Source organism: Equus przewalskii, chromosome 17, assembly GCF_037783145.1.
Source record: "Equus przewalskii isolate Varuska chromosome 17, EquPr2, whole genome shotgun sequence".
Taxonomy (NCBI): Eukaryota; Metazoa; Chordata; class Mammalia; order Perissodactyla; family Equidae; genus Equus; species Equus przewalskii.
The window spans coordinates 27,000,589-27,025,692 of NC_091847.1; the positions used below are offsets into that span (position 1 = coordinate 27,000,589).

At 43.4% G+C, this 25,104-nt stretch overlaps 1 protein-coding gene and 2 long non-coding RNA genes across 14 annotated transcripts in view; 1 reads left to right on the plus strand and 2 right to left on the minus strand.

The window, feature by feature from the left end:
* The window catches only part of ZEB2 (zinc finger E-box binding homeobox 2), a 132,223-nt gene extending 118,083 nt beyond the window's left edge, over positions 1 to 14,140 (minus strand). The window contains exons 1-3 of one of the 6 annotated variants that reach the window (XM_070581313.1): positions 13,567 to 14,013; positions 11,932 to 12,085; positions 10,912 to 11,053 (exon numbers count right to left, since the gene is read on the minus strand). In XM_070581313.1, the coding sequence (XP_070437414.1) occupies positions 10,912 to 10,984 (73 nt within the window). In that variant the 5' untranslated portion in view covers positions 10,985 to 11,053; positions 11,932 to 12,085; positions 13,567 to 14,013. Of the gene's footprint in view, positions 1 to 10,911; positions 11,054 to 11,244; positions 11,298 to 11,319; positions 11,538 to 11,931; positions 12,086 to 13,566 lie in introns of those variants that run through there. The other 5 variants (XM_070581316.1, XM_070581312.1, XM_070581315.1 and 2 more) reach the window with 5 other exon arrangements.
* Positions 14,141 to 17,144: 3,004 nt separating this feature from the next.
* On the minus strand, positions 17,145 to 18,257 carry LOC139076784 (uncharacterized). Its single transcript, XR_011528732.1, has 2 exons — positions 17,986 to 18,257; positions 17,145 to 17,433 (listed from the first exon to the last, which is right to left on the minus strand). It is a non-coding gene; the product is annotated as an uncharacterized lncRNA (long non-coding RNA).
* Positions 17,474 to 25,104, plus strand: part of LOC103566246 (uncharacterized) — a 68,159-nt gene continuing 60,528 nt past the window's right edge. For 6 of the 7 annotated variants that reach the window (XR_011528726.1, XR_011528731.1, XR_011528730.1 and 3 more), the window contains exon 1: positions 17,488 to 17,854. This is a non-coding gene — a long non-coding RNA (uncharacterized lncRNA). Of the gene's footprint in view, positions 17,855 to 25,104 lie in introns of all 7 variants that reach the window. The other variant, XR_011528729.1, reaches the window with a different exon arrangement.

Sequence of the window (25,104 nt, forward strand, 5' to 3'; positions counted from 1 at the left end):
TTTACTGAGCTCTTTATATATAAACCTCACCTCTTAAAACTGAGAAATCTCATGATGTGAAACACTTCCATTGATGTGCTTTGTGTCTAAAATAGAAACTTACGTACTTCCAAGAATAGGCAAATTGCAAAGTTTCTTTGATTACGGTTACTCAGATATACAAGACAATACAAAAACAATTTAAACTAAGAAACAGTGAAAGCTCTATACTACATTTACAGATCACTTGGGCACTGAATTCCTTGAAATTTACTCATCTGTTTAAGGGAGAGAAAAAATTCTCAGATCTTAAATAGCGTGATATCTTAATCTGTTGATCTAATTTTGATTACTTATTTGTGGGAGGGAGTCTCTATCTTCTTGTCAGGAGTACCTTTCTTTCCTAGAATTGATTATAAAAAGAAACATGAAACAGTATATAAATCACAAAAATCACTATATTGTCATATTAGCAATGCAACTATTAAAGAGGAATCCATTCTACTTTTTTCACACAGAATATGTTTTGCCTTTTTGTCACGGGAAATCATTAATGAAAATTACCTATTGCCAAAGGACTGCAGTCATTTACCTCTATCACCTGAGATTATTTTAAAATGTTTCCACCTTATCACTGTGATTTAAAAATACACCTTCACACATTTGCTGTCATGATAAATAAAGCTAGGTGAACTGACCAGTTCTGTGTTTATTGTTTGCTTGAAAGAATATCTTCATATAAATAGAGTTTAAAATTTAAACTTTAAAATATTCACATTCAGAATTAGGTCTCTTCCAGTTTAAAGCAGAGTGTGTGTGGGTTTAAGTTAAACTAACACACAGCAACCAAGAAAAATGAACAACTAAAAATGGACTCATACAATAGAACATGACATTTAATCCCATAGATTAGAGGAATAGCTATCTGGAGTCTTAATTCTATAGTAATTTTTTTTTTTTAAAGAAAGAAAGGTAACTTAAATATGTATACTAACATGTATGCATTGTCACTTAATTCTAACAATTACTTCAAATCTCATCCCCTCAGCTCAGTAATAGAACTGAATTTGTAAAAATATCATGAATCATTATGATGATTACATTTCTTCAGTTGAAAAATGAAAGCAAAGTTCAACCAGATCCTTCTCGAAACGTTTGCTCCCCTTACAACCCTTACGTGTTCCCACTGCTGGCTCTTCCAAAGTCTGGTTTTCAGAAGCCCACATTCATTTCTAACCAAGATTGCAGCCTCCACTGTAATGTGCATGGCTTCATTAGCTATCATACTTTCTTGGGTCACACATACACAATATCTGATGAGACATTGATCATCTTCCTTCTCTTTCCTCTTTTTAGCTGCTCTAACTTTCCTGTCAGGAGCGTGAAAAAATATGCGCAGTTACTGTTGCTGAGGGGAGACAAAGTTTAACTTCTGGGTTGGCAATCGGAGAATAATTCATGAGCAGATTTCTAGCAAATGATATGATTTGCTAAATTTTGGTCTTTGATTTATATTTATGTACTCCTGCTACTGCTAAGGTTTTGCCAACCTCAATTAGATCATGAATGAGATCATTTTAATTCAGCCCCCAAACTGTGACCTGACCATGGTCTGAAAGTGTTCAAAAAGTGATTTTAAGCCTTCCTTTGATTTGAAAAGGAATACTGCATGCTTGGTCGTTCATACAAATAACATAAAACTTAATTATTGGATGATTTGGCAGAGGACCTTCTTGCCAAACAACAGTCAATGCCAGCTACTGTGATGCTGGCGATGCCCGGGCCCCGGAGTGCACAGCCCCCTGTATACAGCATTTGTTCATTGTGTCTCAGGGCAAGATGCTCTCAAAGAGGATTCACGGATCTTGGAGGCAGGGTGCAACATGCAGGGTATACCGTATTTATAACTCCAGTTAAAAAATGCTGTCTCACCTAGAAGGGAAGTAGATCCGCGCTGTCAAATCACCAGGAGGCTGTGACAAAGGGAGCTTGCAGCCTGACACACGGTGTAACAACATAGCAAACACCTTTAATTCTGTCATGTCTCATACCCTTTACTTTCTCACACATTCGTGGCTGCTCAAACGTTGACACCTACACTCTTTTTCGAAACTAAATAAGGCAATCTTATTTAAGCCCAAATGCAACACCTGTAAAGTTATTCTTGTGCCCAGCAAAAAATAACCATTAACTCCTTCCTCTTATAAATGCCTCTCTGCTTGCTTTGGAAAGTCTCAAGTTGGTAACACGGGCCTGAGGCCCTGACTCTGGGGTTCACATGACCTCCCAAGCTCCGAAAGACAGGCAAGATGTCCCCCTCCAAAAGATGCGAGAGCTGAGATAATGTCACTGTCAGAACTGGCCGCTTACAGCTTTTCGAGTTGAAGCCTCTTTCTTCATCACAAACTTCTGGTGTCTTTTATAGTAAGGAGAGAGGCCCCAGCTGCTTCATTCCCTCTAGCTACCATAGTCTAATATTTTAAAAGCTGGAAATGAAAATAGCTTTTCTAAAGATATTTCCTGGAATTTTTAATGTGCTGCCTTGATTCCTTTTTTTTTCTTTGCCAATTATAAACCACCATTTGGAGGGCTTATGAGCAATGTAAGTCCACCTCATCTAATTAAACCACATTGTTTTAAAAGCTTGAACAGTTTTCATGTCTACAAGACTTGTCTGAATAATAAACTGCTAGAGCCAGAATTCTCAGTGTCTTTGAAGAGCCAGGATTTTATCTGCTGGGTGCAAAGGGCCAGGCACTCAAAGAGTTAAAGAGTGCTCCTGCATTGCTGGGTAGGTTAATATCACAGCTGCCTGGTAAAGCATTATCCCCATACCTCACTTAACAAAAGCCTCCTTTTGCAAACAGACTCCCACTTTCCCCCCAAGTGTCCAAAGGTGTTTACTGAAGTAAATCTGCCTAAATCCTTCATTGCTTGGGTCATGGGGGTGGCTAGGCGGGGTGGAAGGTGTAGGGCTAATCTCTTTTTGTAAATTCTGTAAATCTTCTGGGAAAAAGAAAAAAATTCAGGAATCTGTGTCACATGCTCATGTACAACTTCTAATATCTCTGCTAGTTTTGCTCTTATAAGTGAAATCTACCACAATGGCTATCGGAAAAGTCCCCGTTTCCAATTACACACTGCTGTTTGATGAGACTGCACTTCCAAAGTTGCATGTGTGTGTGTGTGCGTGTGTGTGCGCGCGCGCATGCACGCGCACATTATATGCTTAATCTAATTGTTGAAAAAAAAAACTGTTGGTATCTTAAAAGTGGTTTCAGAAAGGAAAGAAAAAAAAAAGACAAGACAGTTTAGGAGCAAGATAATATAGCTGAAAAGTTGTCACGAGAGGTTTCTGCTCTTGCTGTGGTCTCAGTCCAATACCATTAACTGCATGTTACTTTTGCACGTTGAAAATGGAGGCAAATAACACACTAAAACCTGACAGGTCCGCCTGCGAGGGTTTAAACAGTTCCCAGTAAGAAGGAGCCCTTTAGGCATAAACTTTCTCTCTCAAGAGAACGTGAATACCACCAACCCCTCCCTACAAATCTTGAAGCATCCAGTTTGAGATACAAAAAGGCTGTCATCTCACAAATGTTAAACATACTAAAAAAATCTGAAAAAAAAGTATGGAGAAGGTGTGAAAAACGTGGCACTTTACAGCCCTCAAAGCTTTTTAAAATAGAACAACTTTTCCCCCTAAAATTCTTTTCAGAGAATTTTTTTTTTCTTTTTGGCTCATTTGAGAGTTTCTTTCTTGGCTTTTTTCCCCTTTCATTTGAAAATATGAATTATCATAAAAAGTCAGGGGAAAAAATGGGAAAGTCTTTTCCAGTTTTCCTAAAGATTTATCAGTGTGTTCAGGCTGGGTGTAAGCACCTCTCCCTTTTTCTCTGGGCCAGACACCCATCACTGAGACCAGACCAGGGCCTCCGGAGACTTTATCCTGTCTCTCCTCCTGAGCAGGCTCCAGCTCCCCCCACCACCCCAGTGCCCTCACCTCCCTGGTCTGATGATAAACAATGAGAGTGAAGCCAAATAGTAGGCAGCACTCAAAAGTGGGAAGTCCACACACCTGACCCCAAGTCTAGTAGGCTTCTGGGGGAGAATCTGATCCCTCCCTGACACTTTTTACCTCAAGTGTTGAGCGGGTGGCCATGAATAGTACAGACATGCCATCTTGTAACACTATATGCCTGTCAGGAGGGACAGGGCCTGGTTGAGCATCAACTATATAAGGCTGGTAACTAGGGAAAGCCCAACAAACAGCCACAAACACCTAAGTTATTTTACTCAGCTACTACCCTCTGCTTCTCTTCTCTCTCTCTCCCTCTCTCTCTCTCTCTCTTTCTTTTCATCTTGGCTTTCTGTGGCAGAATGCAAATGGAGCCTGCCGGCGGTGAAAGGGCTGAATTGTGATTAAGAAGAAGAAGAGCTCCTTTCTTTGTTCTCCCCTCAGGGGATGTTTACTGGGAGAGACACAGCGGATCAGATATGAAAGGCATTCAGGTCAGCATTGATGTGAGCGAAAGTGAAATCATACCTAAGGCATTCAAAAGACCGCCGTGTCAGGGGTTCAGCTAACGGTGCAGCTACTGTGTGTGTCTTCCCGGAGAGGCACCAATCTTTTCACAGACTGGTGATTTTTCCCTCCTTAATTTACTACAAAATTATAAAAGTTATATCCTCCTGTTTACCTCCCACCAGATGACATAAGAGTTAGCATTTTCTCTCCTTCTGGACCACACGCGAAATCAGACCAACTTCTAATAACTGTATTACCTAAATGAACCAGCAAGGCACCATCTGAACTGTGAAATCTTTTTTTTAAAGCAGGTGTATTCATGTGTGCTCCATATATGCATAATACGCAGGGGGAAAATGAGTGAAGAGAAAAACCCCCAAACACACGTATGGATGACTTTTCCTATCACCTTCCTCAGAGGAAATGCAAGACAACACACACACACACACACACAGCATAAAAACAGTACAGAACACCTTAAAACGAAATTCTTTATTTACTTTGTAACTACTAGTTACACTTTTCCTGAGAGCGTTCTCTGTGACATGACTGTCACCCAAGATAAAAGTATTTGGCACATAGCTATTAAAGCAAAGACTTCCATAGACTGTACTGATTATTATTGCTTTCCTTCTAAAAAATGTTTGATGAAGAAATACTTGGATCTTACTTTTCAAAAGTTTACACTCCCCACAGCCCAAATAGTCATTCAATAGATTTTCCAAGTGGTAAGCTGATGGTGTTGGCATAAACAGAGCTATGTAAATATATACAAAATTCACAAATCACAGCAAACATACAAATAATGAGGAGGTGCCTAGATGTGTCAAAGCTTAAAAATGAAAAGGAAAATCACATTTCATCTTCTGATTGCTAAAGAAAGAAAAGAAATAGGGAGGGGGGGATAGGGCTGTATTTATTGGTTTTAAATCATCCTTCCCTCTGCTCTGAATTATTTTTTTCAATCTTCACATCTTGGCTAAAAAGCATATTTGGGCTTACGTTAACATCTGCTTTTGTGGTGACATTTAATTCTGTATATTTTCAACTAGTGTTTCTGCATCACAGATTTTCCTCCTTTATCTCTTTGCTCTAAAAAGACAACCAAAGAGCAATCAAAAAGGTGTCTGACTTGGCCATTCAGACAATTGCCCCCTTGTGGGAATGCGGGAATGAATGGTACAGTGGACACCCCAGCACCATTGACGTTATAAACATGTAAATGAAACACATTAGGGCAGACAATCAATTGTCTGTGAGCATTGCGAACCTGCACTCCCTCTCTCTGTGACAGGCACAAAATAGTGTCTACCTTGGGAAGCCACGGTGCTGGAGAGGAAAAGGACAAAGAGTTCTCTTTCACACAGAAGAAAATGCACCTTAAAAGCCTTGGAAGAATGCAGATGACAAAAACTGTTGTAAGGAAAAGAATCTCCCACATCTTGGAAGAAACCCGGCACTGCTAGAGAGCTAGCAACACCCTCCTTTCCTACCTTCAGGGCAGACACACATTTTTCCCAGGAAATATTCTTAATACAGCATTAGGGTCTTTGATAACCTCTTGGAATTTTCCTTACTTTGACCAAATTAAGCAAGGGAGAAAGGAAGCATCTGAAACATAGGTCATGGCAGTTCAGTGGGGAACTTTAATCTTGGCTTTATTCATATTTGGAAATAAACGCTTAAAGACGTGAATTTGTTTTTATTTGTCAACAGAGAAACAATGTAAAGTTTAAAATCCTTAGCCCACCCTCAGCCCTGGTGGAGCGTCACGCTCTGGATGCCAGCAGGCTAGTGGTTCTGCGACGAAGGAAGGCATGTTTCTACCCCAACTGACTTAGTTTTTCCAAACCGAGATAAAACAAATAGATCAGTCTAGATACATAGCCCCCAGCCTTGTGTGTGTGCAGCGTGACAAAACTTGCAGAAGATCTCCACAGAGAGAAAAGGATGGAGATGGATATCTTTGGAGCACCCTTAGAACTGGTACCTGCCACCCAAACTGCCCCTGAGTGCTTTGAGAGGCAGCAAAACAGGCTCTCGATAAGCTCATCAACTTTATAAAGAAAGCTGCTTGCAAAAGATTTCCACACTTGCAAAGATAACCAAGCCTGAACCCACTGTAATCCGAAGGGAACTTTCCTGCCTCAGCGTGGACTGAGGGGCTCAGACTCACGGCTGCCCCATCCCAACTTCACCTCTCAGAGAGGAGAGCCAGGAGCCACATCCTTAAGAAGGGGCTGAATGCATCTTTTCCTTTTTGTTTAAGCATCTCTGAAAGGAGAGCAACTTCTCTGGCCCCCACAGCCTCGAAGCATCCCCACCAGCACCCCCACTCCCTTTAAGGATGTGGTAGAAGTGAGGGCTTATCTTAAACAGGGACAATCATTTCTGCTCATCTGACTGTTTCTCTTGTAGAATCCAAAGCCCTGAAAACATCCAACTTTATCCCTTTTCTTCACCACTGAAAACCAGAGACCAAAGGCGTTTGTAAAAATCTCCCCCACTTTCCAAACAATCCTCAACCTTTTAACTGAAACTTTGAAGGAAAATCAAATTTAACTTTTCATTCTTTCTTCCATTTCCTCCGCCCCCCAATCCACTCCTAATTCAGTTTTCATTTAAAAGACAACTTCATTCACTTTTCTGAAACAAGCAGTTTCCCGATTTGATTTTTGTTATAACGTGCATGTGTATGTGCAATTTTTCAGAGGCTGATGCTGGAAGATGGTGGGCTGGGGAGGCAGGCCTATATTCCCAGGCTCCGCAGGAGGCAGGAGGGAAGCCGCAGCATCTCCAGGAGCCGATGCCTGAATCAGGGGCTAAAGCAACAAACTTTGCAAGTTACAACTGGGCTGAGCCAGTGGCAGGCAGGAGCCGGGCATCTCCCGCTCCGAGCGCTCATTTCTGACTCGAAGGCTGTGTGGAGATAGTGGGGTATAATCAGGGGAATGGAAGAGGGGGGCTGGGTTTTCCCCCTCCTCTCCAGCTTCAGTGAAAGTGTTACCAAGTGAGTCAGGCGACTGAAGATCATCTGACTGAACTTTCTTGAAACCGACACACATTCTTGTCTGCCGGCAACTTGCTTTCTGCCTCCTTCCCCCTCACCCCTCTCCTCCTTTCCTTCTGCACATCTTATTTTCTGGGAAGAGATTTCATCCTTTCCATGTGGGGGAAAGGAGACTGCTCGCTATGGATTAACTTGGCCCTGGCCCTGTCTTTGCCAGACATCTTGCTAGCCTGAGAATCTTGAAGGCTGTATTTTAGATTCTTGTTTCTCTCCTTTCACATTTGTTTTCCTCGAACTGCCTCCTTCTCCTTTGCTTTTTAATAATTGTATACAGCATAGTCTTCGAACCCACGTTCTTGACTAGCTTTTCAAACACACACACACTGCTTTACGTGTTTTATCTCCTTGTCGCCTTAGTCTATATATACACTGTTGACTTCATTAAAATTATATAAAGTGCCATTCTAGTTTCCTGGATGACCACTTTTTTTTTTTCTTGCAGCTTCTACTTCCATAATTAGTATTGCCATTATTCCTTTCCAGGAATTTCTATATGATTTTGATAAGCATCATCATATTTAGTGTTATCAGCAAAGACACAAGCTCAAAAGTGACATCTTTTCCATGAATCCAGGAAAGAAGAAAAATCCACTCAGTTCAGATAAATCCTGGCAATTCCCAAAGGGAAAGGCATTGGATACATGCTTGATGAGAAAGAAAATGAAAAAGGGGGAGAAGAAACTCTTCTACCTGCTTCTTAAAACCAGGACATTGCTCAGTGATATTAAAACCAAAGAAAAATACTGACAAATAACCAACGTGCAGCACGTTTTTTCCAAAGATTATTTGGAAAAAGAGACAGGTAGCAGTCAAAGTTAGAGAAGCTGTAATCGATGGATAGGCTTGCCGTTAAGTGTGCAGACTCTGGGCTAAATGCCTTAAAATGTGCAATTCAACTTTCCATTTCGGAGTGTTGAGGCTTCTCCCAAGTTACTGGCTGGGCGGAGGGGGAAGTGGTTGCAGTGTCCATGGCTGAGCACCTCCCCGGCGCTCCGTTTCACCTGCGAAGCCCCCAGCCGGCCTCCCTCTCTGCCAGCCCCCCCTGCCCAGGGTTCCCAGGAAGCCTGGAGCCCTCCATTTCCCCAGACCTGGGCTCCGGCCTGACCTCTCTGCCGGGGCCAGGCTGGTCCTCGGTGGCAAAATCCCGAAGGGGGTGGGAGGAGGCAGGCAAGAAGAAACAAGCGTCCTAAATAGTCTCTCCTGCAAAAGAACACTTCTGGGAACCTTGCTTTAAATCTCATTCTCTTTTCTCTCAAAAAATGACTGTTTAACATAAGAACAAAAATGCCTCCATGACACAAAGCTTTTGTTATCCAGTTGATCAGCAACGTGCTTTATATACTTGTAAGAGGGGGAAAAAAAGCCCCACAACAGACATTGATTTTAGAAAATCAATAACCAACATTTAATAAAAGGAACAGAGGAAACACAAGAGAGGAGAGGGGGACATTAGGTGTAATTTTAGTGTCTACTAAATTACCCAGAGATGGGGAAGGGGAGGTCTCCTGCGTAAGGACCACCTTAAATAATGCCAGACACCAGAGTGAAGAAAAAATTAAATTAAGAGAGAAAGAGAGAGAGAGAAAGACAGAGAGAGAGAGACAGAGAGACAGAGAGAGAGAGAGAGAGGGAGAGAGACTGACTTAAAAGAGGCAGCCTGAACTGGATCTTGGGGAAGCAGCTCGGAATATATTATTGTACTTGTTTTTTTGTAATACTAAGCCAAGCCAATAGATCAAAGGCAGCACAAAGGGAAAAGGCAGGATAACGTAACGAACAGTTTCTGACTAAAATTCCTCTATCACTCCCCCATATGGCTCGACACCTCCACCACAACAAGCAAAAGACACACACACACACACACACACACACGCACACACACGCACAAAACCTAGAGAGAGACAGAGAGACACAGAGAGAGAAGCATCACTTGTCTCTAATCAAAATTCTCTCGTCTTTGTGTTTTCCTCCCTCCAGCACCCCACACTGCGCCCCCAGCCGCCCCCTCCCCGCGCCGGGCAGCTCCGGGGCAGGCCGGGGGCGCGCGCGATTGTCTTCTCTGGAAGAAAGTTGCTCCAAGTGGGCCCGGGCGCTCCCCGCGAGCCGAGGGCTGGGCTTGCGGGAGGCCGGAGGCCGGGCTGGCGCCGCGTCCCCGCGGCCAGCTCGGGAGCGTCAACGCGGCCCCGCGCCGGGTGATCGGGCTCAGAGCGAGGGGAACGAGAAGTTTCCTTTCCCAGTCTGAGCTGGCGCTAGTTCGCTTGTTTGTTTTGGGGGGTTGGTTTTTCTTTTTAAACTCAGTATCCTCCGTCAGCTCCCCCTCGGCACCCTCTCTTGTCCCCAGCTCTCTCCCCTCCCCCAGGCGCCTTCTGCGCTCTTGCCAATCACTTTTCTCTTTTATTCCCACGATTTTGTTTGGGGGTAATACCTAGGGGGTCGGTCTCTCTTTCTCTCTCTCTCCCTGTCCCTTCTCTGCCTCTCTCCAAGATGGACCTACTCAACTGTCACCCCTTTAATCGCCCACTGCTGGTCCGTATGGCCCCCTCGCACCCCCATCTCCTTCCTCCTTCCTGACTCAGCCTGGATAACGGGCTCCTCCTGACCATGCAGAAACTGCCCAGAAAAAGTCTCCTTGCGCTTTTCGACTCCGCCAGCCCCCGGCGTGGGGCCAGAGCCCGCCGGAGAGGACCCGCCCGCCCCGGAGCCCGCACAGACCCCGCCGGACCCCGCGCGGGGCCGGCCGAGTCCCTCCCACCCCGGGGGCCGGGCGCGCCCGGCCGGGCCCCGCTGCCCGCGGACCGTTACTTGGTGTACGGGGAGGCGGCCGGGAGACTACGGCAAGAAACTTTAAGCCCGGCGGAGGCGCAGCCCCGGGCCCCCTCTCCCGCCCTCGCAGTTCCTCTGCCACCCCCGCCCCCGCCCCGGGATCCTGCACGACCTGGCGCCGGGGCCCCCGCCCTGCCCTCGCCGGACGCTCCCGCTGCCTGGCCGGGGACCCGGCGGGCCCGGCGCTCGCGGAGCGGGAGGCGGAGGCGGAGGGAGGGCGGAGGCGGGGGCACGAGGGGCGGCAGGGGTGGGGGCGCGGGGCCCCGGCCGGACCCCCGCGCTCGGAGCCCCCCGGCGCCCGACGCTCACTTTGCCCGGCACTTCCCCAACTCCCCCCGGTCCAGTGGCCGCGCGCGCCGGGCTCCGGCGCCGGCCGCGGAGGGAGGCTCGCCCGCGAGCCCTGGGCGCCGCCGCCGCCGCCGCCTCGGTTCCTTTTCCCTTTCCCCCTCCTTCTCCCTGGGTCTCGAGCCCCGGAGTGGCCCGGAAAAGTTTGGTTCGGGCCGCTTCTTACCGTTTTTCCTCCTGGGATTGGCTTGTTTGCGCCTCTTGCACCGGGGGCCATCCGCCATGATCGGCTGCTTCATTGATAAGAGCGGATCAGATGGCAGTTCGCATGGACTCGGCGCCCTGCTTCGGCAGCACGCAGGCTCGATCTAGCAACCAAACACAGCGACAATGTGGGCATCGCCCGCGCCCATTGAAACGCGCGCGGGCCGCCCAGGGGAGCCGGGCCAGGGCCCCGGCGAGCACCCATCCGCGCCCCCCAACGCCAAAGCGAAACTTCGGCGGCCCCCTCCCCGCCCCCCACCCGAGCCTTGGCCCCAAGGCGCTTTGTGTTTGTTACTGTTTGGTGTGTTGCACCCGCGAGGGGATCAGAGAGACAAGAATTACATCTTCAAAATGAGTCATAACTCCTGACCGTATGAGGGAATGCACACGGCGGTACAGTAAGGCTGCTTGACTCAGGGTTAGGCGGACCCTTTCCTCCGAAAAGTCCTCAGCCCGGCTCGAGAACTTGGGGTGAGGCGAGGCTTTCTTTCGCTCTCATCTTGTCTCACCCCCCGCCACCCCATTCCCCAGAGGAAACAAACAAACAAACAAACAAACAACACGAAACAGCCCCCGGATGAAGCACACTCGGGCAAATTGATAATAGTAATTATAGGAAGCCCACTCGCCCGCGCCCCCTCCCCTCCCCTTTTGGAGTTTATCGAGGCACTGTCTCTTCCTCCCCCCACCCCCCCGCCCCCAAATTAAGATTTCCCGTTTCACGCCGCAATAAGAAATATAATTATAAGCCTCTTTGGACACTGTCCCTCCCCCCCCCACCTCCGCCACTTTGACAATATTTACTTAAGTATTTCCCCCCACCTCACTCATACACATGCTCCCCCACACTGGTTCCCTTAAATAGTTCCAGTAGAAAAAAATTTTTCCCCTCAAGAAAGGAAAGAGAAAGTCCAACCGCTACGGCAATACTTTTAAGCTCTACTAAATGATCGTATCCTTTCTGGCTTCGAAACTTTTGTACCTAAAAATCGAGTGAGGCGCTGCATTTTTTTCAGCTGAAACTGTCAAAACTTGGAGAAGGGGAACCTCCGAGGCAGGCAGGAGAGGAGGAGAATCCCGAAACTCGGTGGAGGTTGGGAAGATGCTGCGCCTCGAGGATTAGTTTAAACAGGGGGCTATAAAAGATGTAACAGATGCAAACTGTAACACAAGGGCCATTAACCCTTTCTCTGCCGAGCACACTCAGTCCCCACGCCCCGTACCTATTGTCTCCTGTGCTAGAAGCCTAGCAGAAAACCTGGAAAGTGAGTATCAGTTTCCACACATTTGCTGAGAGGGGTGGGGGTGGGGGGGGGGCGAGAGATGGGGAAGTGGATGATTTAGAAAGCACCTTGAATTTAACCTAGGCAGAGTGGGAGACTTAATTTAATTCAAGTTTGACACATTTTGTCATTTCTTGGCTCTCCTATTGATTTGAAATTGTTGGGGAAAAATCCTGAAATAAAGAAATGGTCACACAAGTGTCTGGGATGAAACAGCTGGCCTGTCTGTATTCATGCTGAGACTTACACACGATTGCATATAAATACATGTTTAATAAAGTAAGCTGCTAGTTTTATGAGCATGTGTGTGTGAGGGAGAGACAGGGCATTTGTGCTGTAAACTTTATCTTTGCCTGTTATTTCTACCTCTGGAGTTAGTAATCTTGCCTTCATCATTATAGGGGGAGCATGTAAAATATGTGAGTAGGTGGGAGATAAACACATTCATGTTAGCGGGGCTTACCACTGCTCCTGGGAACTCCTGCTATCTCTCTACTTTTCAGTGCCAAAGTATGGAATGGGGGTATGTGTGTGTATGTGTCTCCTGTTAAATCCATGTCTATATCACTTTGCCATTTAAAATACAATTTCAAAAGTTATCCTTAATTTGAAACCCTGATATTCTGACAGCAGTTTTCTTCCCAGCTGTAGTGACCCCCCCCCCAATTTGGTGAACGACTCAAGTTCCATGAGGACTTTCACTTCTTTATTTATCATCACAGAAGTGAGGTGTTACTTCACATACACACACACACAAAGAATGAAATAAAGAAATGAAACTCGCTAAGCAGACAAAAACAGACAACTTTCTGCTTAGAAAACAGCCTTCTCTGGTGGGCAAGGATGGACGGCCATATCTAAGAGAAAGACTTGCCCCCGAATTTAGTAGTTTTGTATAATTTATTAACAGGTATTTGCCAAGTTTTAATTGCTGAATACAATGAATTGGAACTAGGTGCGAAAATAGAGCAGAATCTCTCCCCTTGAAGAGTTTTATTCCAACCATATAGTTCTCAATAAAACTTTTCCTAGGCTGGGTAGCAAAAGGCACCTTTGGTTACCTGAATGGACAGGTACAGGGCAAATTATTTGGGGGAGGAAAAAAGGAGAGAAAAGGAAGGAAAGCGGGCGGGAGTGCGAGAGAAATCAAAGAAGTCACTCTTGGGAAAAGCTTGCCACAAAGGAGCTAAACCCACCTGAAATTCCTACCCACAGACACTCCTTCTCACTTCAGACTCACATCCCCACTTAAAAGGATAAAATCATAAAAGGAGGGTGGAGGATGACCATACCAAAAAGGAATAAAAAGAGAGAAAGGGGGGAAAAAAACCTACCTGCGAAGTCTTGTTTGTAGTTTTGGCCAGAAATGGTGAGAAGAAAAAGCATGAAGAAGCCGCGAAGTGTGGGGGAGAAAAAGGTGGAAGCGAAGAAACAGCTCCCGGAGCAAACTGTACAAAACCTCGCCAAGAGTGTCGGGAGACAGGACCGTTATTCCTGCGGAGCAGGTTAGAACTGATCTCTTTTCGGCCACTCCAGGAAACACAAACCTGGGGACGGACTGACGTGTTACGCCTCTTCTAATGACATTTTTTTCTTTTTCTTTTCTGTAAGAGAGACCCTGAAACACGCGCCACCTATCTTTGTGGGGAGGGATAATTGAAGCGCCCTGAGCGTGAGCATCATGTGAAAACGTGATCGCCAAGTTTCTCTCTGGGAAAGGATCTGGGATAGATTATACCTTGAAGTCTCCGCAAACGCTTTAGTGGAAGAAATGAAATTCCACCTCCCTCCCTTCCTCTCTCCCTCCCTCTCGCCTCCCTCCCTCCCTTCTCCACGCCCCCCCAACCCCCCCCAACCCCCCCGTCAAGCCTTTGGCATCATTATCCTCATCACTAAATCCTACAGAGTACTGGGCGGAAAACGGTGCACACCATTCACAGAACTGGAGAACTCTAAGGGGCGAAAGTTAAAGGGAAAGCTCCCAGGTCCTCAATCCAGATCGCCTCTTCTTACGCAGATATCTCTAATGACCAGATTTGAGATGCACATTGAGTTGTGTGGATTTCTCAGCACGGCTTCTGGAACTAAATTCTTTGCCCTTTCTCTCAATTTTCTTTTTTTCCTTTTAGATGCCAAAGCCAGAAAAAAAAAAAAAAATGCTGCATGTGAACTGCATCTTGGGGCGGGTGTGTTGGGGGGTGTGTGTGTGATGAATTTCTGGATTGGATCCCAATACTAAAAAAGTAGTTTGGCATTTTTAAAAAGGGTCTCTAAGTAAATTACCATAGAGCGCTGGGTTGACCGATCTCTGAATCCCTCTACATCTCACGCAGACCTCACTACAAAGTGAGGGAGTGTACGTAGGGAGGCAAGAGGAAAAGGAGGAAGGCCATAGAGAAACTTAGCAGGGAAGGAAGAGCATGATATTAAACGGCATGGGGTCTAAGTTTTGGAGTATATATTTTTTGATGTTGCAATTAAAGTAAAATTAAAAAAGAAAAGACTCCACCTTTGCTCTGAAGGGATTGGTTATGTAAATATGGAAGGGATTTCCTGGAGAATACAGCTTTCTACTGTATGGTTAATTAAATAATCACTCAAAAGCTTCCAACGTGACGCTTCTGTCGTAATCCAATCAGGTTACATAGGTCCTAAACAAGAAAGATATTTTCCACATCTGGAAGTCAGCAATTTAGCAAGTACTGCACATTATTAACCAATTCAGAGCCCACTTCCCAGGGGAATTTTTTTTGAAGTTTAAGTGTTCTTAACCAATGCTCTGCTGTTTTGTTAATCAAAAAGCTGGTTTACACTGCACATAATTGGAACTAATATAGAAGTAAATAAAGACAGCCAAATTTGAGGATGCTGAGCACAGGCATTTATCGGAAAAGGAAGAAATCTCTTAGCCTCCAATGGTTCAGGCTCAATTTCTTAAAGGACTTTGAGGCTTTTTTTTTTTTTTTTTTTAAAGAGTGAAAGTGCTTGAGAACCTCAGAGCACAAACTTCCAGTGCCACAGCCTTTGGGCTCCCTTGCAAAGGTAAAGGTGGAGGCGTGAAGAGGACTAAAGAACAGCCTCACGCCAATTTTTCTGCTTTAATATTGTTAATATGTTACAGCCCTCTGTTTTCAGTCTGATGAAATCTGAAACAAATAATACCCTGATCCAACACTAGACTTTTACTTATATTAAGATAAACTGCTTTGAACTGTGCTTTGAGTGTGTGCCTAAAGCAAGACTTTGAATGCAAGAGTCACTGGCAATTGCACTCAAAGGAGGGAACAGTCACCACATGGATTGCCACATCCATACTCCCAGAGGTGCACGTCTTTGTATTTTGTATGTTTATTTTTTGAGGGGGGGGGGGCAATAGCCACCCAGGATGACCACAGCCAATTCTTATTGTAGGATGTAAGAAAGTAAATCTTCACAGTTGGTTACAGACTTTCTTCTTTCCTAACTTGAGTATTTATTACAATGAGAAGAGCTGGACAAATTAATCTCCCCCACCTCATTACAGATAAATTACCTATAGAAGAGGGGCATTCAATATGGTCAGTCTAAAAATTAATAATAAAAAAAGAAATTATAGCTTTCCAACATAGGTCAGACACATTCTAAATTTTAAGTTTTACATTTCTTTTAATATTACATATTTTTATTAAATATATGTATGACTTATCAAGTTCCTCCTCTGAGATTTATCTTTATTATTAATATATTTTCCCCCTTTTTTATTTAAAAAACTTAGAGTCCAGCTTTCTCTAGAAGTTTGCTTTTCAACCTTCCTCTCCCATTCCTGAGGAAGCAGCAGCCCACTGCATGGAATGATTCCAGGCAATACCCCACTCCAGGAGCCCAGACACATATTCACAAGCAAAACCTCAGGTCAAAGGCTCCAATCGAACGGCTAACAAATCACTTGTCTTTATTATGTATATTAATGTCAGGTTACCTAGGATTTGACTTAAAAAAAAAAAAAGACTTTTAAGTATTTCCATTAAAAACACCTAATCATCTGATTACTCTGGCTCAGTAATTGTTAAAGTGGCAAGAGGCAGCCCCAACACTTAGCACTGGGAGTTCCGACACGCAAGTATTTGATTTGGGGTAAAAAGGCAATCTTTCAGGTTCCCATCAAGGTGGATATTTGGATGGTGGCACGGAAAGGGTCCCCGCAAATCGTGAGCGCGCCTGTAGGTTGCCCCCTGCCCTCCCTCCCCCCCACCCCCCCGCCCCTGCCTGGCACGCCCCTGGCACTCCTCTCCCCATTTGACCGAGAGAGTTCCCACCAACGCAGAAGCGGTGAGATCGGAGGAAGCCGGAATATAAATTTGTTCCGAACACTCCCTTAGTCCGAAGGCCAGGTCGGGGACAATGGGGATCGTGGGATCAGCGGGATGCAGGAGAGCAGGACGCAGGGAAAAGTCGAGTGAGGACTGGGGGCTGCTGGCTTTCGGCTCCTCACACAGCAAAGCAAGTCCTGCAAATGAATCGCTGTTTCCCCGTCTGTCTTCCCTATTAATAATCCATTTCGAGATTAGCGCAGACGAAGGGGATTAAAACAACAGATACATGCAAATGTGAAATAATATTGCAATCGACATTGGAGGGAGGAAAATAATTGTTTAGGGTTTTTTTGAGTAAAACAAACTGCCTCCCTCAGGATTCCCTCCACCCAGGCAGGGTGAGAAGATGCACTTTTGTTTTCTAATTCCCTCCAGCCAGGACCTGGTGCCTGTCCCCCCCATTCACCTCTCAGTCTGTCAATTTCCTCAACTTTCACAACCGCTCCCCACGTCTCGCCTGCCGCCAGCTCCGCTTGCCGGCCCAGATGCCCGAAGAGATACAATGTTTCTGCCCTTGAACACGCAGGCTGTAGAAGGAATTCGAATTTGGCCACAGCTAATGATTTTTTTTAAAGCAAATTCTGTTTATTTTATACCATGTGGAGAAAATAAAAGAAGGAACCTTTTCTCGTTTTCAAGCGGAATTGATCTTTCATCTAGAAGAATTATTTCGACCTGATGGTGTTACGCAGGAGGTGGGCAACTTCTTTCAGAGTTGCAAGCAAAGGGTGATAAGGGGGACCCCTGGATTGGGTGTGTGTGGAAGGGGTGAGGGGCGGCAGGGGTCCAAGGCAAGCCAAACGGTTTTCTCACGTGCAAACTCGCAATCCAATCCATTCGGAGTTGAGCCTAGGATAGGAGGGGAAAGTCTATTAAAAAAAAAAAAATCAGGAGCATCTCTCTGAGAAGCCCTTTCAAACAAAATCAAAACAGGACCAGAGAACCTCAGACCGTCCCTAACATCCCTGCGGCGAGGGCCGCGGGCTGTGGAATCTCGCAAGTCACCTGGCCCCAGTAGGGCGGCCAGCTGAGGGGTTCATTTTATTTTATTTTATTTTATTTTATTTTATTTTATTTTATTTATGAAGTTAAGGCTGAATCTCGGCTTCAGTGCTTTTGCCAACGTCTCCATTGACAGGAACCGGCAAACTTCAGGACTTAAATGAGCGTCTTAATTTATTGATGCAAAACAGGTCTGCTTGTCGCCCCCAACTCTCGGCGCGCTCTGTTCCCCACACCCCCAGCTTCGGTCCCTCCATTTGATCTCAGGGTAAGGCCCCGCCGCACAGGCGAAGGAGCACGTTGGGGTGGGGGGAGTCGGCCCCCGCCCGCCAGCCCTCCCCCAGACCTGTCCGGGCCCGGGAACCCCGCGACCCCCGCCCCGCCGGCCGGTCAGCTGACCTGGCTCGCTCTCCTGCTCCCCGCCCGTCGCCCTGTTTCCGGTCCCCGGGGTCCGCGAGCTGCGCACGGAGAGGGAGCGGCTGCGGCCGGGAGGTGATGCTGGGGGCCGATTACCATGAGAAAAGCTGTGCCTGGAAAAGCCTCCTCTACGCCACCGTCAATCTCGCTAAGGGGGTGGGGGGTGGGGGGACGGAAAGGGGCCCTGTAGGAGTCACCAGAAAACTTGGAGTAAGTTGGATGCGACGCAGGCCCGAGGAGGTGGCTTTCGCCTCAACTTGGAAGGCTGGGCGTTCAGGGTGCGGACGCCAGCAGTCTCCCCAGAGAATTGAAAACCAAAATCTTTCCCTTCCTCCCTTCCTCCCTCCTTCCCTCCCTCTTGCCCTCCTTTCAGCCCTTCCTGCCCTTTATCCTTATTTTCTTGGAATTCTTTCCCAATTGCATTTCCTACATTCTCCTTTCTTTCTATCTGCTATCTCTCTTTTGCAATCTCTTGTTTTGTTTCTTAACATCGCGCCTTCTCCCTCGCACTGATTCTTTTCTGTCTCTTTTATGTGTACAGATATATCATTTCGTTTTAAAAACACGTTTAATATGTAATTAATCTACCAGCAGGAGGTCAGGGACACCCTGACTAAAATAACTCCCTGGGTCATCAGAGACCAAGTTCACCAGGTGTCAGTGAAAAGTAAAAAACAAAATAAGAATAGTAAAAATAAATAGAAATCAATATTCCGGTGATCATAATGGCTTCATATTCAGAATTATCATATCAGCTTAAACTGACTCCCCCCCCCCCCAAATGTAGTGTTCCTGGAAAAAATAGATAGTACTCCGTATAGGGAAATTCTTTAGAATGAAGGCAATGTGAAAAAATGTCTCGTTTACAGTGACATTTTAGGAGTGCTTAACAGACTTCAGAAATTATAGTAGGTAACTTAAAGAAACTTAAACTGTGCTTTTTCTTTTAATGACTACTTGGAAAGTGTGAAAAATTCCAAGGCACCTCCCCCCCACAACAAAGATTGATCAATTCAGAGAGAAACGTCATGTCATATATATTGTACACGCTAAGCAAATTCACAACTTGAGTTGTTGGGTTGTTCTCTTAGCCTGGCCTCATTACTGAGCAGGTGAATGAACACCGGGCTGCATATGTCTTGAATGTGGCTATATTTTTTGTTTTCTGTATTTTTTTGTCTTGCATTCATTTTGGGCACATTTGTTGTTCTCTTATTAAAATTCAGTGTTTGCACTTGTTTACAATTTGTTTAGTTTGTCGAATTTTTAAAACTTGTTAGAAGTCAATTGAACATGTATATTAAGCCCTCCTTAGGCCAAGAAAAATAAAGATGCATTAGAAAGATGCCTTTTATGCTTCATAATTATTAATTGACATTTTATGATGAATAATTAATCATTTGAATAATTTTGGTATCTCTGATCTGAACACATATTTGCATCTCTAATGCTTGATTTTAGCCATGTTTTTTAAAAAAATTCATCCTTTCAGGATGAAGAAACAAAGTAAGATTTTAATGTAAAATTTCTCTTCAGCACTTGTAAAAGTTTATTTATTGAGTTGTACTATTCTTTCTAGATATCCCTAAAGTTTCTTAACAATTTGTAAAACATTTATGTAGCAATCACATCCAAACATGTGACAAAACTACAATTAATTAGGAAAAACAATACCCTATGTAAAATCAAGTCACTCTCCTCCCCAAGTGCAGAGATGTGCACTAATTATGCATCATTTTCTTATTAGAATTTGGTCATTGAAATTTATGGTTATGTCTGTTTATACAGGTCAAAAAGTAGAAAATTGAAGCAAATGACAAATAATTCAGATCTGGTATTTAAGATAATTTTTCATTTTTTTACTTATTAATATATGGGCTGATTTAAAGTTAATTAGAAATGACTAAGCAAGCTATATCCCTGATATTTTTCTACCACTATGTCAATTAAAGTCCTAAGTATCTATTTTGAATACTAGCCCTACAGATTACTACCTGTGTGATTACAAGCAATTTACCCTAAGTTTTTTCCTTATCTACAATGTGGACACACTCATAGTGCCCATTCCTTAGCGTTTTATTGAAAATTAAATAAAGTAATGCATGAAACTTCATGTTAGCTTTATTTTTATAATGAAAAGTTTAAAAAATAACATGGAACATGCAGATCAGTTAAAGACAGTATAAATTAATTTTGACTACTAAAAACAACTATTTACATTTTAGTATCATTCATAATTTTTCTATTGAGAATGAGTGCTGTCATTAAGTAAAGAAATAAAATGAAAAGTATCCTAAGATTTACGGTTAATTTATGATTCTTTCGATCTGTTCAAAGGATGCGTAGTCACAGATGTGAAAATAAGTACAGCATTTCTTTATCCTGTTAGTTGGGCAGTCAACTTATTCAATATAGTCATAATTTGGTTATAAATATAAGACTTCTTGTAGCCCAAATGTATGAACTTGAAGTTTTTCATGTTCTTTAGTAACATATTGTCTTTGAGTGTAAGGGTTAAATGTGCAAAAGCTCAGAAGCAGTCTTGAGTAAGACTTGTGAGAAAAAAAGGGCAAACTTACAAATTTGGAGACCAGGAATTTGGCTGTCAGAGTACTGTTTGCTGTAAGACCATTCATAATGAACTGAGCATTCCCTTTTGGAATTGTAGTTATCCTGGGGTTTGCGCTAATTCCAAGTACCTATAGAGGGGAAGAAAATCAGTTTATTAAATGGAAAATGAAATTCCCTAGTCTCTTAAATGTCCACAAGGCCAGGTTTCCTTTTTGATGCAAAAGCTGAAAAATCAATGCAAATGCTAGGGGAAAAACTATTGTGATATTTAATCCCAATACCCTTAGCTTTTTGTTGTTGTTTTCTGTAAGACTCCTCAAAACGCTTAAAGGGTCCCTTAATTGTTTCCTTTCTCAAAGGATCCATTCCTTGCTCCTTGCAGGTCAGAACTACCAAAAGGGCCATTTGGACATCAGCCTAGGGGCTCAGAGTGGCCTGTACCTTTTTATTTTTTCCTTTTTAAAGGGAAATGAGACTAGAAATTATTTGCACCTACAGATTATCTAGTGACCTGGAAATAATTTCATGCTGCTTTGTGGTCTTCTTTAATAGTTCTTATTCTGTGAAAAAGTCACAATTGTAAACTTTGTACTCTACTCAGTTCTAATTTTGCACCATTCTAAGAGTGATTTTTTTTTTTTTTGCAGAGTTGTTTTAGGTACTTAAATATAAAAATCTTACTTTCGAAAATTATCCTCTCCATGATAATCTCAACTGTGAAATAATAATAGCTAAGAAAAAAACCTACTTCTAGAAAGTGGCCCTGTTGCATAGTGGTTAAGTCTGGCATGCTCTGCTTTGGTGGCCTGGGTTTGCAGGTTTGAATCCCAGTCGTGGACCTATACTACTTGTCAAGCCATGCTGTGGCAGTGACCCACATACAAAATAGAGGAAGACTGGCATAGATGTTAGCCCAGGGCTAATCTTCCTCACTGGAAAAATAAAAAAACCTGCTTCTCTAAGCCTGGAGGTTGTAGAAGTGACCCAGAGAGAATTGCTGCCTTTCCCTAGAATTCAAGTGTCTGCTTCTTTGTGGGCCTTTAAATCTTCCAGGTCTACCTTCATGGCTAACAGCATGTACATATGACATCCAACATTTTAATTTTCACGACACCCTTCTGAACCACTTGTGCCCACCCACTCTGTATACTGCATTGTGACCCAGTTCCGATCCTCCTGGATGATTCAGTTAGTACTTGTATGTCCACGTATGGCTTATATTGCCTTTTGGACCTAACGCTTAGGCTCATTTTTCCAGTTACAATATTGGCTCAGGTCGAATGCTCAGGTCAAATGCTTTCGCTAGGTTTGTTGCCTCTGGCTTCTCAGACAGAGTATGTTTCCTGGTTCGGTCTTCTCTCCAGGACCCTGACTTGGAAAAAGCTCCCGTGGGCAGACTCCTGCTAGCTCACCCTAGCCCCTGTGTTGGGCCCAAGCACAGGACAAGTTAGTGATGAAGGAGAGATCATGATACAGGCATATCTGGGAACTGTTTTTATTTCTTATACAATTTCTTTTATCATTTGTTGGCTGGGAACTGGACATCAGTGTATTTGATACTAGATTCTTCATATTCTCCTCAACGATAGCATATTACAGCAGCAAACATACAGGTTTTGGTATTAGATGAACTGGGTGTGATTTCCTACTTTGTGAGTACTAATTGTGTATTGAGGACAAGATATTAAACCCCTGTGAACTTCATTTTAAAAGAGAGAAAAAGCATACTTAAATTTAAGGTGGTTGTGGTGAAAAAATAAGACAAAGTAAAATGTCTGGTACAGGATAGGCATATCAATAAATAGGAATTCCTTCCCTTGAATTACCTAAAAAAATATGAATTATATTAAATTATAGAAAACCATATAGAGTGCATGTAGCATATATTTTTGGTGATGTTTATTTTATTTCATTGTAATTTAATTGTTTTATGATTTTATTAGGAATTATTTAACTAATTCTTGCATTACACAAAAATTAATGCTTACTGATAACAAAGTTAGAAAAGTAACATGGAATTTCTCAATTTGTAGTAGAAAAGGTGTGATGTTCATGATGCACTAAGCATCATGATACTAACTTCTGAGATGATAAATGTACTTTACAATTTGATTATGTATTTCACACTTGCGTTTACAATTGTAAGGAAAAAATATTTTTCCACGTAGTTCTCCCTATATGACCTGGCCAAGGAGGAAGCTCTCTTGCAGCCAGTTTAGTGTGGTCAAGAAGTGTCAGATTCTATTTACTCAAGGTAAAAGGAAGAGGGTCTTAACACTGTTCAAAACTCTTTACCTACTTTTACCAAAGCTTCAGAGGCATGAAAGAATTAAGGAGTGGGTAGAAGGGATGGAGTAGCACTGAGAAAGTGGGCCTGCGTTATCTTCTTCCCATCCCAAGTTGAGTGCCGGAACATCTGTTTAAAAAAACAAAAGGTAGGAATATGTAATAGTACAGACATTGCTTCACTCTTCTGCCTGCAAATCTGGGAGTAGGGTTGTGTCAGCAGGCCCTGGCACGATCTACTGTGTATGTGACTTTTCTACCCTATGCCCTAGAAAGGAGGGTGTCAGGGGAGGACTGGCCTGTGGACACAGGGAGCATATTGTTCCAATGGTTCTGCTACAGTGCAAACCAGGCTTCTTTCTTCCTCTCTGGAACTAAGTTTGCTACACATGCAAAAAAATCTGTTCCTATTAGGTTTTTCCTTGGCCATTGTGGAACTATAAGTATGGCTCCTGTGGCAAAGGGGTAATTTTTCTGGGTTGAGGGAAGCTGGCTTACCTGTTGTTCTTGGCACATGGCTAGCACCCTTCTAGACAAGAGGGACAGAACAAAGCTGAAAGTCCACAGAAAATACTTGGCCTTTTAAAAGAAGAAGGAAAAATTAAAATCTCATTCTTTTAAAGCTTAATTTATCTACTAAGTATTTGGAATTTCAGTTTATAGACATCAGCATGATCCTGAGCTATATTATTACCTACTACCATTTAGCATTTATATGGGGTTGAAAAATTGCTTACAATAGTTTACTGTAGTCGTTCTGTAAAGGTGATCAATATTGAGTGTTTCTTTCATTGGGGAAGATTCTTGTGTAGTTGAGGGAAATGTTCAGAGTCAGGTGACATATGCTTGTGGATTCATTTGACATCACATTGGACTTTGAATTTGGGGCAAACTTTAATGCTTTTTATATTATTGGAGTGAAGTAGCATCACGTGGAAATTTTGTGACCTTTGTTTCATTTAGGATCTCTCAATAGGAATTTATTTGACGGAGGAAGGCGGGCTGTCACTGATGTAGCTTTCCCAATCCTCTGGAACAGTGCCTATTATATAGTAAATATTTGTTGTGTGGGGGGAATCTGCCATTCATTAAGAAGCTTTAAAGGGCTGGAAACTGATCTCCTATTTCACACTTGTAATGGTTTGAGATAAGAATGAGGATAGATGAGGGTAGAGGCAGGGACCATGGACACTTACACCCACACAGTCTCCTTTTTATCAACTTATATACCTAATTACATTGTTTAACACAAACTGTCTTATTCCCCTTCTGCGTCAATTTTACACATGGCCTAAAAAAAATGAAGAAGCAAATACAGAATTATGCGTATATATTTGTCTTTTTGTTAAATGGCTCTGATGAGTCTTTTCAGGGTTTATTTTTAAGTAAATATATTAAAATTAAATAAGAGATTTTCTCTGAAAAAGGAAAGAAATCATAAGGAGAAAATGGAGCGGACTAGTAAAAGTATAGTTTGCTTACAAGGCAAGTGTGAAGCCGTAATTTAGGATAAATGATCCCTTCACCCGCTAACACCACACAACAGCTAAAGAAAGAAAACAGAGAAGATGGGGAGTTTTGCTTTGTTTCTCCTTCTTCAAATAAATGGACAGTCTCCATCAGCTCCATCAGCTGGATGATGCTCCTGTCAGCAGCTTCATTTTTGTGTAAGACGGAAACTGGTTGCTCGACGTGTGGGCCCTATTTGCAAGGCTTTCTCCAATACCCTTCCCTCTCTCTTCTTCCCTCTGCTTCAGGCCCTATTTCTCAGGGCTCTCACCTCTTCTTATCTTTCTCTTGATGCTCTTTATTCAAAGGAAAAACTATCTTTCAAAGATAGCCTTATCCATAGTCTTCAACAGGGTTAGCTTTTAAAGGTATGATATTAACCCCCAGATCTGAAATTTCTGCTGTACTGCAGAAAATTGCCTGGAGGAAACAGAATGTTTACCTGAAGTATGTTATGCGGAAGGACAGCTCAATACCATTGCTGTATGCCTGGTGCCTAGCATAGAGCTTGATGCATGAAAGATGCTGAATAATGTCTGTTGAATGAATGAATGGATGCATGCATGAATGCTATATAAAAAAGCCAGACTTCAGACAACAGATGCCATTTGTCCTACACGGCAAATAAGAGTTAAAGGTATTAATGCAAGTGCAAAAATCATCTGTAGTCACAGACAGGATTCTGATATTATTTTTGAATTCTGAGTATTATATTTTATTTCCAAAATGAAATAC